This window comes from Heterodontus francisci, chromosome 17 (genome assembly GCF_036365525.1).
Source record: "Heterodontus francisci isolate sHetFra1 chromosome 17, sHetFra1.hap1, whole genome shotgun sequence".
Taxonomy (NCBI): domain Eukaryota; kingdom Metazoa; phylum Chordata; class Chondrichthyes; order Heterodontiformes; family Heterodontidae; genus Heterodontus; species Heterodontus francisci.
Genome location: NC_090387.1, coordinates 62,669,299 through 62,687,920, shown reverse-complemented (window position 1 = coordinate 62,687,920; position 18,622 = coordinate 62,669,299). Strand labels below are relative to the sequence as shown.

The window sequence follows — 18,622 nt, the reverse complement described above, 5'->3', positions numbered from 1 at the left end:
CACCCTTCTTCTGACTGAAGTCTTTTGTGCATTCCTATGCCGTTATCCCAACATTGAACCCTGTGCCTTCAGATACCTAGGCCCCATGCATTGGAACTACTTCCCTAAACTTCTCCGTCTCCTCGTCCTCCTTTAAGACTCTGCTTAAAACGCATCTCTTTGACCAAGCATCCTCCTTTGACTCAGCATCCATTTTTTACTTAAACATCAAAAGTCCCTTGGGATTTTTACACTAATGCCGGTATGTAAATGCAAGCTGTTGTTGCGATGGGTTGAATGTATGTTTTACAAATCTGGATAGATGAGCTAAGATGGGCTGAAGGATTCCATCACCAGTAGCTATCCTGTGATGAAATAGTTTTAAAAAGTTCCCAGGCAGCTGGTGTATTTTGACACATTGCAAGACTTCTGTCTGCCCAATCTCATTCCCTAGTTACACAGCTTGCATTGAGGCAAAGACAAAGACAAAGCAAAGCATTTCACTTTGCATCGATACAAATTGTGCACAGCTATCTTGTAAATATATTAAAACTACTGTTGACTGGTAAAATAGATGCAACGTTTTATATAATAATGAGAATAATTAGCAGAATATTGGGCTAATCAGTTGGGAGTTGGTTACATTGGTGCTGCCACCATCCTCGGAATCATAAAAACCTAGCTTCCTGCATCTCTGAGAACTCTGTTAAATTATGTACCATCGTGTGCTTTTCCTGCTGCTACTTACACTGACATATCAAGTCCCACTCATTTTTCATTCTATGAAATTGTAGCCTATGTTGATATAACTCACAGCTCTTTATGGCAATTTATTTACAGTTTATCTCACTCTTTTTGATCAGAGATGGTAGTCCTAACAGTTATGCTTATAGAAAATAAAGAAAAACACAAACTGTAGCCATTTGAGTGATAACTGTCAGAATTCAGTGCCAGCTTCACAGATGACTGTGTCACCATGCATCACATGACTAGCTTTTATTTGCATTGAATGACTTTGAAAGGGGAGACTCGAGAGAAGATCTTCCACCTCACAAAAATTTTATGAGGGTGAAGACGCAGCCAAGTACTAAAGGCATGAGTAACCAAAGTTGCTGGGAATTTGAAGCCTGCCTTACTTAGGCCAACATATGCTGTTTGATACAAAATACACCAGTAGCCTAAGTAATGAGATAATTGTGTATATTATGTGTATTAAAAAAGGTAAATAGTTGTTCTGAAATGAGAAGGAGTCGACAGGAAAAGCACCAGGACTGTCGTGACCTCAGTAATGCATCTACTGTGAACTTGCTCTGAGTTGTGTTCCGGCTGCCCAGAATTGTAAGGACGTGGGATTTTACCTGAAGCAGTGTACCTTCCATTCCCTGCTCACCTGATGGAAACAAAGGAGAAGCAGGTAATTAATGGGAAAATAAAAACTGGAGGAATTGGTAAAGAAAGAAAAGTGGGCAGAATAGAGAGAAACTAGAGGAGTGGAGGAAATTGGGGAGCAGCAGGGAAGATAGTTGGGAGGATCTAGGAGAAACTGGAGAACTAGAAATAGAACAATGGGAAGTGAGAAAAAAATTACAAGAGGAAGAAGAACAGAACAGAATGGAATGAGAGGAAAAATCAGAAGAAACCAGGGAATACAAGGGAACAAAAACTAAGAAAAGGAGAATTATACAAGAATTGTGCTAAAAATAAATAACATCCCAAATGCATATTAACTGCATATTACGATAGCGGCACATAAAGGATTGACTTAAGATGTTTCAGAAACAAATTAGTAAAATATCTATATTTCTGGAGGAAAATGGGTGGCAGACCAAGGTGACAGGCATCCTGATTTTTGACATATTGTTTTGGTGGTCAGAATGAGAATTAACAGCTTTGTTTATTTCCTGATTTTAGAAATTGAGAAGCTTGTCATTTTGTGGCAAATGCCTTTCAGTTGGGGAATGTGACCATCATTATCTAAAATTTGAAGAAACAGGGGTTGGACATTTACTTGGTCCGTTTACCTTAAAATCCAGTGTGTAAGTCATATCTTTAGGCAGGTTTTCTTTATCATCGGCTAGTTAAGAAAGAAATAGGAAAGTTCATTTTATGTGGTAATTTGCATTTGGCATCAAAGTCCCAGATATCACTTTGACAATTGAGACTTAAAGCAGCTCTGCGATTCCAAAAAGTGGTAAAGCCTGAATTAAACTTTGAAACATTTACACAGGATACATGAAATAATTCTGGATGTGTTCGAAGCATTTTTGGGTGCCATGGTTGTTAGAAATTATCAGCATTGCAGGTAAAAAGATAGAACTTTAACCTCCATTGAAGAAGTGTGAATGTTACAGTGTGGGCGTTTGACTAATAGCTTCAATGCCTGGTACAGCTTCGTTTGGAAACTCCATTTGAAGCAGTTCTATGTTCACTGTGGAAGAAACTGCACTGCAGTGCATGCCAAATATGGTGCATTTTGAAGTTTTGCCATGCAGTTTTACTTAAAGATGATTTTATTTTAGTAGCAGCCAGGATTGATATGAGTGTCTCATTGCTAATAACCTTTAAAATAGAGTTAGGGTGTTCAGGAGTGATGCCAAGAAGCACTTCTTCACACAAAAGGTAGTAAAAATCTGGAATTCTCTCCCACAAAAAGATGTTGAGGCTAGGTCAGTTAAAATCTCATTAGGTAAGGGTGGCAAGGGATGTGGAACCATGGTGAGTAAATGGAGTTAAAATACAGATTAGCCATGGTCTAATGGAATCGCAGAACAGGCTCGAGGGGCTGATTGGCCTACTCCTGTTCTGATGTTCATGCTGATGTTTAACAAGCCCAGCAACTGAGTGTTCGCAGAACATTGTTACCAAGTTACATTGCCAGTTCATTTTCTAAAAAAAATTGACAGCGATTGGTGCTTATGACACTACAGACAAATTGAACGGGATTTTGAGTCCCTGCTGGGGCTGGGAATAGAGGTGGGCAGGAGTTAAAAATAGACCCACTGGCCGGTGTGCCGGTTTTCTGGCTCCATCCTACCTCTCGACCATTTTTGCCAACACGGTTCATTAAGATCCTATTGTGGCCAATTAAAGGAGGACAACTGGGCTTTTCCAGTCCCACCAGGTCCCCACAGGCGCTGGGGCTCAGTTTAGCTGTCAGGAAGTGGTCTCCCACTGGCAGACCAGGGTACCAGCATTTCAGCAGACTTAGAAGCCCTGCCACCCTGCCTGGGTGCAGGAGCAGCTGTAGGCCTCCCTGTATATGGCACCACCCACCCACCCGCACATTGGTGGCCTGGCTGCAAGATCCATTTTTTAATTTAAGATTAAAAAGGTTAGAGAGAGGGGGCCTCCATTTTGAAGTAAAAACAGAAAGTGCTGGAAATAGCAGGCCTGGCAGCATCTGTGGAGAGAGAAGCAAAGTTAACATTTCAGGTTGGTGACCTTTCATCAGAACTGGTAAAGGTTAGAAATGTGATAAGCTTTGAACAAGTGAAATGAGTGGGGGAGAAAAAGAACAAAAGGGAAGGTGTGAGATAGGGTGGAAGACAAGAGAGATTAAGGGCTAGGTTTTGTGCTGGAGGCGGGGCTTCCGGTGCCAGGCCAAAACGTCAGGGGGAACCCTGCCTCTGCCTTTTCTTGACCCCCGCACCCCTCCGGAGCGATCCTCTGGTCTTTTTGAATTAAAATTTTAGGAGGCGGAATCCTTGTCCCTTTAAATACTTTAAAGGGTTAGGGATCCTGCCTCCAAGAGCTGCCAGCCAATCAGAGGGCTGGCAGCTCAGCAGTATCGGCAGGCCACTGGAAGCGGTGGCCACTGCCGATACTGCAGAGGCTTTGGACCCAGGCCCAGCTCTGGAACCCCGGACCAGAAGTAGGTGAGGTGGGTCGCTGGGGCCAGTGTGGAAGGCCCCGGCCAGGGGTGCTGGGGAGTGGTTGTGCTGTCCAGGGGGACGGGGGTCCCAGGGGGTAAATTTGTCCTGGTGGGGATCTTCCATGGGCCACAAATTACCCATGAAGAAGGGACCCCCTCCCCCACCCCAAGCTCCACAGGGAGGGTGCTCTATGTTTACAAGGCGTCCTCCCCCCACAGCGGAGGCTCCCCCGTGCCACTGGTAAGGTCCCAGTGGCGATGCGAAGAGGCCCTTAATTGGCAATTACTAGGCCACTTAAGGGCCTCAGTTGGACTCTGGGCGGGTAGGCTGTCGTCGGCCTATCCCGACCCCGGGAAGATCGCTGGGTGACGGGGAGGCAACGGGCCCTCCACCCTGCTGCTTCCCTCGCCACCCGTCGCAATAGTCTGTGCCCACCTTGCCTTTGACCTCGCCTCAGGGGGCCTCATAAAATCCCAGCCTAAATGACAGAGATGTCACAGAATAAAAGGCAAAGGGAGTGCTATATTTGCAGTAAAAGACAAAGAGGGTAAATGGCAGAATAATGAACAGCTCAGTCTGAAAGCAAAAACATGAAAACAAGTTTAAAACATGTACATGGTTTAAAAAAAAAAGTTGGCAGTCATGCTCTGAAATTGTTGAACTCGATGTTGAGTCCAGAAGGCTGTAGCATGCCTAATCAGAAGAGGAGATGCTGTTGTTCGAGCTTGTGTTGAGCTTCACTGGAACACTGCAGCAGGCCAAGGACATAAATGTGGGTGTGAGAACAGGGTGGTGTATTAAAATGACAAGCAACTGGAAGCTCGGGTCATACTTGCAGAGTGAGTGGAGGAGTTCTGCAAAGCGGTCACCATTTTCGTTTCCATTTTGAAGTGCCCACTCCCTTACTTACCCTCTATTGCAGCCTGCTGCACTTTCAAGGTGGAAGGCCTCTGATTGGCCCTCCAGCTTCGAGAGCCCACCTTGATGGCGAGTCACCCTCTGGCCATTAGTTGGCTGCCCTGGGGAAAATCACAAAGAGTGACTGTTTCCCCTCCCCCGGGGGCTCGTGTTCGGGACCCAGAAACAGTGCAAACCTCTGTTTTCTGCCCCCTGAGGGAAAATCCTGCCCATGATCTCACCCAGCCATGATTGGTGTACCAGTGTCACAGATCAGACAATTCATCTCTATGCAGGTCCTTGTTGATTTACCGTGTAAAAGTGATCAATTTTTTGAGTCCCGCCACAAAATCAAATGTAAAACCAACTTTTGAAGCTAATGTTAACAATGTGAGTTAAGTAAGATCAGTAAAGTGTCCCTCTTCCTCACAATTTTCTTTCCTTGTCTCCTGTAGATGTTGACCCATGCTGGAATCTGCCAGCACCTGGCCCAATTGGTCATGCTTCACATGTGACCCTATACAATAGGTGTTGGCAAGTGATTCATTTTACTTGGTGGGGGGGGGGGGGTGGGTGCAGCAGTCAAAGTCCAGCCCAATCCTGTTAAAACAAAATGCCTAATGTGACAAATACAGAGAATTTGTATACAATGGATTATTTATTGAATTCTACATTGCTGGCCACAGTAAACACAAGGTTAAAATTAAGTACTGTTAGTTGATTCAGCAAATTGCAAAGAATACAGCTGACAGTCTGATAGACTGGAGGCCATTTTGTAGGCATTAATAGATGGAATATATGGAACAAACATAGTTTGATACTCAAATAAAAGCAAAATACTGCGGAAGCTGGAAATCTGAAACAAAAACAAGAAATGCTGGAATCACTCAGCAGGTCTGGCAGCATCTGTGGAAAGAGAAGCAGAGTTAACGTTTCGGGTCAGTGACCCTTCTTCGGAACTGACAAATATTAGAAAAGTCACAGATTATAAGCAAGTGAGGTGGGGGTGGGGCAAGAGATATCTATCTCTTGCCCCACCCCCACCTCACTTGCTTATAATCTGTGACTTTTCTAATATTTGTCAGTTCCGAAGAAGGGTCACTGACCCGAAACGTTAACTCTGCTTCTCTTTCCACAGATGCTGCCAGACCTGCTGAGTGATTCCAGCATTTCTTGTTGTTGTTGTAGTTTGATACTCAGGTCTGTTGAGTTCAAAGCCATTAGTGTTATCCTGTCTAGCAACGTCCATAATAGCTCTATTAATAGGTGTGGATATCCTACAGTTACAGGTCTTGAGCTTCAAAGGGTAATTGAGATTATTACCTTGGCCAACAAATATTCTTGATATCTGGAAGCTGTTAGTGGCTGATCATCTAACTATATTAATGAGAAATACAGCTTTTAATGTCCATTTGTTCTGGAAATTTAGAACTACATCTTGGTAGGTATTGTAGCAAGATAGGAGTTCAAGACTGTTGGGGTACAAGGCTAATCAGAGACTATGGTAACAAGCTACATATAAAGTAAGGGACTAAGTACCAAGGATTAGTTTTATGTTGAAGTTTTGTGCAGGAGATGAGCCATTGTTGTTAATAGAGTTTTGTGGAGAAAAACAAAGTTTTTAATGTAGATGTATTGGTTATACTTACTCTGTTTGTTTACCTGCTTAATGTTCAATGCTTTTTTCCAATGATTTGCAGCCTAAGCTGCAGTCTGATGGAATGTTAATTTTTCTCCCTACTCAGGTTAGGAATATTATGTAGTGGCTGATGTTATGTCTAATAAGACCTAATAAGGTCTTTTGTTTAATTGCTGGATCTTGCTATATTTACCTAGAAATAATGTAGGTAATGACAAAGTCTGGTCCATAGGGTACCCAAGGTCTGCTTACGGGAGTGGCCAGTGACATTGAACCCCAGGAAAATATTCAGGATAAACCCTCAGTGTAGACCCACACATAAACAGTTTCCTGCAGATGTTATTGGATAACAAGCAGAAGGAAAAACCTGGTTGATTTGTATCCTTCTCCTTAACCTAGGTCACAAATTAATTTGTATATTTTTAACTTATGGATGTAAAATGTGGTTGGCCGTGTGGCATTTTATTTTACACAGGGAGGCAACACATTGCTGTCAGGTCCCTATTCATTATCATTGTTTTCCAGCAATTATTGTGCAACAGTAATTCTGTTGGTACAATTAGATTTGATGTTGAGTGCCATTGGTTTCATTAAGTGTATACACCCTGCAGAGGGCTCATATTAGCTTTCTTATTAAATGGTGATTATAAAGATAAAATTTGTTTCATGACCTCAAATGGCGATGATTAAAATGATCTATTTTTTATGTTCCCCACTGCACTTGGATGCCCATTGTGAAGTTTACATTGTTCAGATGAAGTATCAGTTCAGCACTCTCTATTATTGTTTGGCGTGGCTTAGAAAGAAGGATAATTGTCTTGATCATACTAATTGTCGAGTGAAATGCTAAACCCGCAATACAACAAAGATGCATCAATTAGCACAGACCGTTAACAACCTTGGGCTGAATTTTCGCCACGGAGGAGGGAAACAGGAGTCAGGCTTGTTTTCAGGTCAGGAACCCACCTCTGGTCGGAAACTGATTAAAGTCACCATTTTCTCATGGACAGGGGTCGGCAACGTGTCCGTACATGGACACCAGTGTCTGTGGTAAAAAATTTTGAGGTCCATGGTTGCAATCCGGCCTGCCAAGCCTCTGACTGCCAACCGGCTGCCCGTGGCTCAGCTTTGGTTGATGGCTCTTCTATTAAAGTGTACGTCAGTTGGAGGTGGGGCTTGCAACTGAAGTACGGCGGACACCTCTCTGTGATTCGTCTGTGACTGACAACAGGCTGCCAGGGCGGGATGGGCACTGATTGACGGTTCACAGTGCAGACGCACTGGGATCGGCCGCCCTTGCTGTTTTTGCACGGTTTAGGGAGTAAGCAGGAATGGCTGCAGCGGGGGAGAGGGAGAGAGAGGCTGAGGGAAGGGCAGGAAGCGGGCCATCACACAGCCAGCAGCGCGGCACGATGCAGCACGGAGGGAGCACACATATAGTCAGGCAGCCCTTTAAATAAGCACTGGCCCAAGGAGCAAGGTGGGGGAGAAGGGGATGGGCACACGGGGTGGATGAGGGAAGCAGGGGATGGACACAGGGAGGAGAGGGGAATGGACACAGAATGGGAGGGAGGGGGGATGGACACGGGAGGGGAGGGGAGGGGAGATGGACACAGAGTGGGGGAGAGGGGGATAGATACAGAGGTGGGGAGAGGAGGATGGACACAGTGGGGGAGAGGGGGAAGGACGCAGAGGGGAATGGACATGGGGGAGAGGGGGATGGACACAGAGGAAGGGGAAAGGGGGATGGCCATGGTGGGGGAGGGGGATGGACACAGAGGGGGATAGACACGGGGAGACGGGGATGGACACAGAGGGGGAGAGGGGGTTGAATACATGTAGAGGGGAGAGGGGGATGGACACAGAGTGAGGGAGAGGCGGATGGATACAGAAGGGAATGGACACGGGGGAGATGGGGATGGACACAGAGGGGGGAGAGGGCGTTGGACACATGGAGAGGGGAGAGGGAGATGGACACAGAGAGGGGAGAGTGGGATGGACATAGAGGAGATGGCCATGGGGGGAGGGGGGATGGACAGTGGGGGAGAGTGGGATGGACACATGGAGAGTGGAGAGGGGGATGGACACAGAGTGGGGAGAGAGGGTTGGACACAGTGAGGGGAGAGGGGGATGGACACAGCGAGAGGGGGATGGACTCAGAGAGGGGGAGAGAGAGTGATCTTGATCACTTCTGACACATGGACATCTATCTGAATTCTGCACATTGCTACATCTAGTGTGCAGGCAGACATTGACTACTTGTGCAAGCAAAAACAATGCCAGATATCTCACTAAATAGGGAGAAATGTGTTTTAAATCAGACTGTGTTTTGATGGCGTTAGGTGGGCTATACATTTTACATACAGTTTAATTTCCCCCATGTCCATGGCTGAGTTAATAATTTTGTCCAATGTCCATGGTGCAACATGTCGGTGCCTATCCCTGCATATGGGTGAGCCCTTAATTTGTATGAAGACGGGTTCCTTCTCCAATTAGAGCCAATGGAGGAAGGAACAGAGGCAGGTCAGATGAAGTGTGGGGCTGATTTAGACTGCCCAGGGCATGGAGGCTGCTGGTTGTCCTGACTGAAAGATCTGCAGTTTGTGCCAAAGCCTTCCACTACACCAGAGGGAAGTGGGATGAGTCAGGTGAGTGCAACCCCCAACACCCTGGAAAGGTCTCAGCGCTTGCACCCTCCAGCAGGCACACCACCTGAGGAGCCTCAAGGCACATGCTGCTCCTGAACATGAGATCGATATGTGCCCAAGGCACTTATTGCCCCCTCAGAATGGCTCACAGCCAAAGAGGACTTGTCACCACTGAGACATGTAGCTCCAAATGCATAGGGGAAGATGACACAGAGGACAGCAGTGCCTTATCATGCTCTCTTTTATCCTTGTAGGAGAAACAGGGGGGGATGGACACAGTGGGGGAGAGTGGGATGGACACATGGAGAGTGGAGAGGGGGATGGACACAGAGTGGGGACGGGGATGGACACAGAGAGGGGAGAGGGGGATGGACACAGAGAGAGGGGGATTACAATCACTTCTGACACATGGCCATCTATCCAAATTCTGCACATCGCTACATCTAGTGTGCAGTCAGACATTGACTACTTGTGCAAGCAAAAACGGTATCCAGGAGAGGGCTCAGATGGGAGGAGGGGTGCTGTTCTTCTACCGAATTACCACAGTGGAGCAGACAGCAATGGCAATAGCCAGGATAGTGGAAGAGGAGGCAGTTGGGCCTGGTGAAATGGGAGCTCATGGTGGACCTGGTGATTACAGAGGGCAATGTGGTCATTAAGTGGGTGCAGTGCACTCTGGCCCGTCCAATAGTGTGCCGTGCACTGAGTAATATTGGGCAGCCTCAGCACTGCCGAAGTTTCCACTCTCCTAGGCTAGCTCTCATCATCTCTTCTTGTGTTTCTCACAGGTGCAGTTGTCCAACCCATGGCAGCCTCTCCCCCTCCCTCTGCAGGCCCAGAGCAGCATGAAGGAGAAGAGGAAGCACTGTCATATCTTACAAGCATACTGCCCACCAGTGCAGATGCTCTCACCTCGGTGGGTCCTCGTGTATGTGTAGATATGGTGGCACAGGGTGATGATCACAGCAGTAGTGTGCAGGAGGAGGTGCCAGAGGCAGAGCCAGCTGTGGGCAGTTCCCCTCAGAGGAGGGAGAACATACACAGCCCTGCTCAGCTGGGCACAGGTGCAGGGCCTCAGGAGCCATTGGAAAGGAGACTCTAAGTTGAATAGCTGCAGGAGATATGCGCAGATGTCAGAGTTCCCTGAGGCAGTGTGGGGTCTTGGGCAGAGGATGGAGGAGTCCATCCAGCTCATGTTCACCACAGTGGCTCAGGGCTATGAGTACATGAGCTCCTCCATAGAGAGAGTGGCCAACCTCTTGAAGAGCCATATGCAGGCTCACTCAGAGTGCATGCAGAAACTGCGCTCTGAAGTCCACACGATCCATAAAACGCCAGGTAGTGTGGACAGTTCAGTGGTGCTGGTGGCGCAGAGATCTTTGGAGGGGATGCCAGCTGCACTCCATCTGGTGTCCTTTGCTGGGCAGCAGGAGCACTCGGCAAAGGCTGAGGATATCACAGAGGAGGATGAGGGTGCCATCCCTCAAGGGGCGCACTCATTATCCTCATCCTCCTCATCCTCCTTGGCCCCTCTGACTTAGGGACCATCTGTGCAGCAATACTGCAGGTGCAGCAGTCTCTGGAGATGCCCCCACGGGCACCTCCATGGCGAGGATGCCCACCACATGCATCTCAACTGAAAGCCAGGATGAGAGAGTAGGCTGCCTCCACCTCCTCTGAGGCCATAAGAAGAGCACCATATAGGAGTGGCCGAGTGCAGAGAACACCGCATTGCAAGGAGGACTAAGTGGGCCACTGAGGTGTCTTTTTTCTGTCTCTGACATCTGTTGTCCTCTCATTGCTCTGTATAAATGATAACACTTTAAACCACATGTCTGGGACTCCTTTTATTGCTGCCATGACAGGAAAAGTGGTATGAGGTTGTGAAAGAGAAAACGGGATCCTCCACAGTGAGGACAAAGCCTTTGGGCAGATGTGTTTCCCTCATTGGCAGTAGGTAGATGTTCCAGATTGCGTCTTCCATGCATGTGTTAGTACAGGTATCTCAGACTCTCTTCCATGCCATGCCCCTCAACCTGGGTGAGAGGGGCTCAGTTGAAATGTTCCTGAATCAGGAGATCCCTGACATTCATGGCTTCCACACAAGCTCTTCAAGCCCTGAGTCATACCTAGCCACTTCTTTGTGCATCCGGGCCACCTCTCTGTTTGCCGTCATTTCTTTCCACCTCCACTGCCTCCTCCTATCACCTCCTGCCCTAATGACTGTCTCCTTCCAGGGCCTCACTGTTCACACAGTGGCGCAATGGTTAGCACCGCAGCCTCACAGCTCCAGCGACCTGGGTTCGATTCTGGGTACTGCCTGTGCGGAGTTTGCAAGTTCTCCCTGTGTCTGCGTGGGTTTCCGTCGGGTGCTCCGGTTTCCTCCCACCTCCAAAGGACTTGCGGGTTGATAGGTAAATTGGCCATTGTAAATTGCCCCTAGTGTAGGTAGGTGGTAGGAGAATGGTGGGGATGTGGTAGAAAATATGGGGTAGTGTAGGGTTAGTATAAATGGGTGGTTGTTGGTCGGCACAGACTCGATGGGCCGAAGGGCCTGTTTCAGTGCTGTATCTCTAAATAAATAAACTCCACACCTCTCTGGAGGGCCATGTTATGGAGAATGCAGCAGACCATCATAATAACTGAGATTCTCGCAGCTGGGTATTGCAGGGCACCACCTGACCGGTCCACGCACTGGAAGCGCATCTTGAGAAGGCTTATAGCCTGCTCAGTGGTGATCCTAGTGAACAGGTGGCTTTGGTTGTATCGCCTCTGCGCCTCTGTCTCGGGCTCCTGTAGAGGGATGAGTAACCATGTCCAAGAGATATGCTTGTCCCGAGGATCCATTCACACACTTTGGGGGTTGGAGTGAAGGTCTGAGGCAGTGTGGACTGCCGGAGGATGAAGGCGTCGTGGCAGCTTCCAGGAAGCTGAGTGCACTCATGGAGGAAGCTCTTGTTGTGGTCACAGACCAGTGAGCGCTGAGGGAGTGGAAGCCCTTCCTGTTGATAAATGTAATTGGGCAGTGACTGGGTGCCTTGATGGCCACATGGATGCAATCGATGATGCTCTGCACCTGGGGGAATCCAACGATAGTGCTAAAACCCACTGCTCTGTGGCTGTAAGGCAATGTCTGTCGTAAAATGAATGTACTGTCCAGCTGTAGCAAAGAATGCATCAGTGATCTGCGAGATACAGTGGTGTACTGTCATTTGCGACTGAGGTCCACAGCTGATCCTTGGAAGAAGCCAAAAGCAAAGAAGTTCAAGGTCACAGTGACTTTGATGGCTAAGGACAGGGCATGGTGACCAGTGCTGCGAGGTGTGAGGACTTCGGCAATGAGGTCACAGGTGTCTGTGACCTTCTGCCTGGAGAGTCGTAGTCTCCTATGGCACTGGGTGTCACTCTTCTCGAGGTAGCTCTGTCTTTGGTGGTAGATTCTGTGTTGACAGTATGGCCTCCATGTCCTTCCTGCCTCTCTTTTCCCATGCCCTCCTGCTGCTCTGGGTTTCACCTTTTCTGTGGACGTGGAAGGTGTTGCCCCTCATTGTCACTGGGCCCAAAATCTGACAGTCGTGCCACCATTGCCAGCTGCAGCCTACCTTTTGGAGAGGTGGCCACCCTATTGTAATTGGCAGCCTTGCCCCATACTCTTCTGCCTGCATGATGCTGGGGGTGGGAGGTGATGACCCTGTTCAGTGCCTGAGTGCTTAGTGCCCAGTCTCCCTGCCACTTGTCCAGCGCCAAAGGCACCTCCTTTTCAAATGTCAAATCCCTCCTTGTCCCACTGACCCTCTTATGGGCTCGGGGTGATTCCCTGGTACAGCCATGACTGGCTCCTGACCCGTCTCCTTTAAGCTGATCAGCAACAGACAGCGCCTGTAACCCATGCGCCCCTTTCAAAATTGCAACCTCTACCTTTACCAATCTCTTAACGAGCTTTTTAAGCACTTTAAATTGCCTGAATCGGGAGGCAGATGGGATTACAGTCCCACCCTCCCCTCCCCGGTGAACATTGCCAACGCCGGAATTGGCATCTCAAAGCAGACATGCCGATCGGCGCTGGTATTTTCAGGGCCCCCCTGGCCTCCATTCACATCCTTGGGGGGGCCCTCGAAATTCAGCCCTTTGAATCTGTCTTCATGATCAGTGGCAGTGTTATTTTATTAATCGGCATAGGTGTGTGCATGAGTGTGTATGTATTTTGTAGCAACTCAGTAACCACACCATCTATTTGTGAGCTGAGTTGGGCCCTTGCTCTTTGACCATCATTCCTGACAAAGACTGGAGATCCACACTATTCATTAACGATGCATGAATAAATCCTTATTCTACCATAAAAAAACTTGAAATTATTTCAAAAGAATTTGGGAAGGGAGATTATTTAATCTTTTATTTGAATTTCTTGTAGCTCTCTTGATGACTCAGTGAGCTTATTAATGGAGTATCTGAGCTATACAGAAATGTCAGGCTCAGTTCCGATTCTTATTATTATTTCCTTGCTTTCATTTCACATTATTGCTGTACAAAGTTGTACATAACTGCACATAGTTTATTTAGTTTAGTTGTTTTAACACTTATGTTGGTCATGATGTTGCAATTCAGGATCTTAAATTATGTAAACCAAAAAGGTTAAAGCACTGAGCAGATGTGTGGAATAATTTTTTATATTTCAGTCCCACCACCGATTTCTAACAGATTATAATTATTGTGATGTGAAAGGACTGTACATTTTTAACAATTCCAAATTTCCCCAACTGATGCCATATACTGTTTCTGGCATTAAATTCAGATTTGCTGTGTAAAGATTCTGAAGGAGAATAACACGAGTTAATAAATGGTGATTTCAGTGGGGCAGCAGGTGCACCACAATAGGCTTTAGCACTCTGAAGTAGTGACAGGAAAATCCATCAAGGTTGTCAGTCATGATAGACCCTTGTGAAAGCACATGTGTGTGAATGTAAAGTAAGGGAGAAAAGGGAGTGCAGACTGCAAGCTGAGCGTGGCGATTCGAGTTTGGTGAGTGACGAGTTCGGTGAAGGGAGGAGGTGCTCCATTTTTCTACTTTATTAACTGTCCGGCATTGGGTTCTAGCTTCGGTGCAGTGGAAAGAGCTGGTTGGTGAGTAACTGGTAAGCTATTCTACTTATAATGAATAGTCTGTAAAGTTAAGGTATGGCAGGGCAACTTGGCCGAGTGGAATATACAGCCTGTGGCATGTGGGAAGTCATGAACGCACCATGTGTCCTAGACAAACACATCTGCAGGAAGTGTCACCGGCTGCAGAAGCTTGAGCTCCGGGTTTTGGAACTCGAGTGGCGGTTGGAGTCACTGTTGTGTATCTGCGAGGCAGAGGACTATGTGGAAAGCACGTTTAGGGAGGTGGTCACTACGCAGGTTAGGAGCATGCAGGCAGGGTGACCACCAGGCAGTCTAAGAGAACCAAGCGGGTAATGCAGGAGTCCTCTAATATGATCTCACTCACTAACCGGTTTTCCATTTTGAATACTGGTGGAGGTGATGGTTCCTCAGAGGAGTGCAGTTAGAGCCAAGTATGTGGCACCACAAGTGGCTCAGCTGCACAGGAGGGAAGGAAGAAGAGTGGAAGAGCACTAGTGATAGGGGACTTGTTAGTTAGGGGAACAGACTGGTGTTTCTGCGGCAGTAAACGTGACTCCAGGATGGTGTGTTGCCTCCCTGGTGTCAGGGTCAAGGATGTCAAGGAGCGGCTGCAGGACATTCTCCTGGGGGAGGATGAACAGCCAGAGATTGTAGTCCACATTGGTACCAATGACATAGGTAAGGGGGATGAGGTCCTGAAAGCAGATTTTAGGGAGCTGGGAAGGAGATTAAAAAGCAGGACCTCAAAAGCAGTAATCTCAGGATTATTCCCAGTTCCACGTGCAAGTGAGCATAGGAATAGGTGTTTTGAGCGATTGAACATGTGGCTGGAGAACTGGTGTAGGAGGGAGGGCATCAGATTTCTGAGACATTGGGACCTGTTCTGGGGAAGGTGGGACCTGTCCAAGATGGTTGGGTTTCATCTTAGCAGGACTGGCACGAATATCCTCGCAGGGACATTTGCTAGAGCTGTTGGGGAGGGTTTAAACTAAATTGTCAGGGGGATGGGAACATGAGAGGGAGCTCAGATTGGAGGGAAGCAAAACTGGTAACTTGTCAGGGGTGTGGGAACAAGGAGCAAGTATCAGAGAGGAATACCAAGGTGCACAGAATACTGGGGGAGATAGATAGCACTAGAGTAGGGAATAGTAAATTATTAAGTGGGATCAGAGTAACGGGAAAGTAATAAAGTCTGAATCAGGGTTAATGTGTATGTATGTGAATGCACGGAGTATGGTTAATAAGACTGTAAGACCATAGAATCTTAGAAAGTTTAAGGCATAGAAAGAGGCCACTTGGCCCAGATGCCAGGTAGAAAATACTATTGAGAACCAGGCTGGATATAGAAGGTCCAGAGGGGAAGTGGAAAAACAAGGAAGAGAAACAAAGAGAGAGCATGAAAAGAGACTGGCAGCTAGCATTAAAGGAAATCCCAAAGTTTTCTATAGGCATATAAAAGTAAAAGGGTGGTAAAAGGAGGAGTGGGACCAATTAGGGACCATAAAGGGGATTTACACATGGAGGCAGAGGGCACAGCTGAGGTATTAAAATGTCTTTACCAAGGAAGAAGATGCAACTCATGCAATGTTGAAAGAGGAGATAAGTCATACACTAGAGAGGTTTAAAATTGATAAAAAGGAAGTATTAGATAGGTTGTCGGGAAATATTGTGGTGCGCCTTTAAGGCTGTAAAAGATCAGTACTCCTTTAAGGCAGCAAGTTCCGAAGTCAGTGAGTGAGAGTGCATTCTGGTTGCAAGGTAACAACCATACAGAGAGGGAGAACAGGGCTTCAATGTATCCATTTTGACTTTGAAATTGGCTAGCAGGGATACACAGTTATCAGACTGATCCAGCACGTGAAGGAAATAGGATCTGTCTAAGTCAATTTAGACTCTGGGTAGTTTTTCTCTCAAAATTCTAAAAAGCTTCAAGCCAGATTCATTCCTTAAAGAAATAACAAATTATTGATCTGCTGTGTTCATCGCTGGGAAAAAAGAAGAGTGTAATACTACAACTGCGGAACTGAACTGTTGAACCCCTATCTCTGGAAGGACCCTTTTCTCATCGGACCATGGAAGACTGCAAGTGAACTTGGACTGTGTTGAATTTGAAGCCCATTCATGGGAAGCATAATCTGCAAAGACATTATTATTTTTTTCTATATTTTTTGGGCAGCTAATTAAAAACCAAACTACTGTTAGTTTGAGTATATGTATGCGAATGCATACATATACTCAAACTAACTTAAAATAAGTAAAATAAATAACTAACTTTAAAATAAGAAGTTATAAGGTCTTTTGATATTGGTTTATCTCAGTAGCGTTAAGGTTTTTAAAAAAGTTTTTTAAATAAACTGTTAATTTGTTCATATCTAAAGATACCTGGTTTGGTTTGCCTCATTTGGGGGTTACTAAATTATTTAAATTTAGCTGCTGCTTTCTTCGATTTGGAAAGTGTAAAGAAATATGATGCGACCTGTGGAGCAACAGGACTGAATTGACAGTGCGTTGCTCCCACCGCAATCAGAATCATAACATATTTTGATTGGGGGCTTTGTCCTGAGTGGTTGTAACACTGTCTGTACTTAAAGTGGATAAGAAACCAGGCCAAGATGAGATACATCCAAGGATACTGAGGGAAGTGAGGATGGAAATCGCAGAGGCACTAGCCATAATTTTTGAGTCTTCCCTAGACTCAGGGGTGGTGCCAGAGGACTGGAGAATTGCAAATGTTACACCCTTGTTCAAAAAAGGGTGTAAAGAGAAACCCAGCAACTACAGGCCAGTCAGTTTAACTTCGGTGGTGAGAAAACTTCTAAAAAAATAATTTGGGACAAAATCAATAGTCACATAGATTATTAAGGAAAGCCACCATGAATTTCTTAAGGGCAAATCAAGTTTAACTAACTTTCTGGAGTTTTTTGAGCAGGTAACAGAGAGTGTTAATGAGGGCACTGCTGTTGATGTGCTGTACATAGACTTTCAAAAGGTGTTTGATACAGTGCCACACAACAGACTTGTGAGCAAACTTGTAGCTTATGGAATAAAAGGGACGGTAGCAACATGGATATGAAATTGGCTGAATGACAGAAACAAACAGTAGTGGTTAATGGATGTTTTTCAGGTTGGAGGAAGGTTTAGTTTTAGTTTTAGAGATACAGTACTGAAACAGGCCCTTTGGCCCACCGAGTATGTGCCGACCATTAACCACCCATTTATACTAAAGCTACACTAATCCCATATTCCTACCACATCGCCACCTGTCCCTATATTTCCCTACCACCTACCTACACTAGGAGCAATTGCTAATGGCCAATTTACCTATCAACCTGCAAGTCTTTGGCATGTGGGAGGAAACCGGAGCACCCGGAGGGAACCCACGCAAACACAGGGAGAACTTGCAAACTCCACACAGGCAGTACCCAGAATTGAACCCGGGTCACTGGAGCTGTGAGGCTGCGTGCTAACCACTGCGCCACTGTGCCGCCCATGTAGTGGAGTTCACCAGGGATCAGTGTTGGGACTCTTGCTTTTTCTGATATATATTAATGACCTAGACCTTGGTGTACATGGCACAATTTCAAAGTTTGCAGATGATACAAAACTTGGAAGCATTGTGAACTGTGAGGAGAATGGTGTAGAATTTCAAAAGGACATAGACAAGTTGGTGGAATGGGCAGACAGGTGGCAGATGAAGTTCAATGCAGAGAAATGTGAAATGATTCATTTTGGCAGGAGACCATGGAGAGACAATACAAAACAAAGGGTACAATTCTAAAGGGGGTGCAGGAGCAGAGGGACCTAGGTGTATACGTGCATAAGTCGTTGAAGGTGGCAGGATACGTTGAGAGAGCGGTTAATAAAGCATACAGTATCCTGGAATTTATTAATAGGGGCAGAGAGTACAAGAGCAAGGAAGTTATGTTGAACTTGTATAAGACACTAGTTTGGCCTCAGCTGGAGCATTGCGTCCCGTTCTGGACACTGCACTTTAGGAAAGACGTGAGGGCATTGGAGAGAGTACAGAAAAGATGCACGAGATTGGTTCCAGGGATGAGGAATTTCAGTTATAGTTTCAGTTGGAGAAGTTAGGACAGATTTCCTTGGAGAAAAGAAGGCTGAGAGGAGATTTGATAGAGGTATTCAAAATCATGAGGGGTCTGGACTGAGTAGAAACTGTTCCCACTCATGAAAGGATCGAGAACGAGAAGGCACAGATCTAAATGCATTTGGTAAGAGAAGCCAAAGTGACATGAAGAAAAACTTTTTCACACAGTGACTGATTAAAGTCTGGAATGCGCTGCCTGAGAACGTGGTGGAGGCAGGTTCAATTGAAGTATTCAAAAGGGAATTAGACAGTGATATGAAAAGGAAGAATGTGCAGGGTTACGGTTAGAAGGCGGGGGAATGGAACTGAGGTAATGGCTCTTTCAGAGAGCCAGTGTGGACACGATGGGCCAAATGGC

The 18,622-nt window shown here is 46.3% G+C and overlaps 1 protein-coding gene across 1 annotated transcript in view; it reads left to right on the top strand.

The window, feature by feature from the left end:
• The first annotated feature begins 1,311 nt into the window (after positions 1-1,311).
• LOC137378592 (dynein axonemal heavy chain 5-like) overlaps positions 1,312-18,622 on the top strand; it is a 334,675-nt gene continuing 317,364 nt past the window's right edge. Inside the window, exon 1 of the mRNA XM_068048894.1 lies at positions 1,312-1,393. Within this exon, the coding sequence (XP_067904995.1) occupies positions 1,373-1,393 (21 nt within the window). The 5' untranslated portion in view covers positions 1,312-1,372. The remainder of the gene's footprint in view (positions 1,394-18,622) is intronic.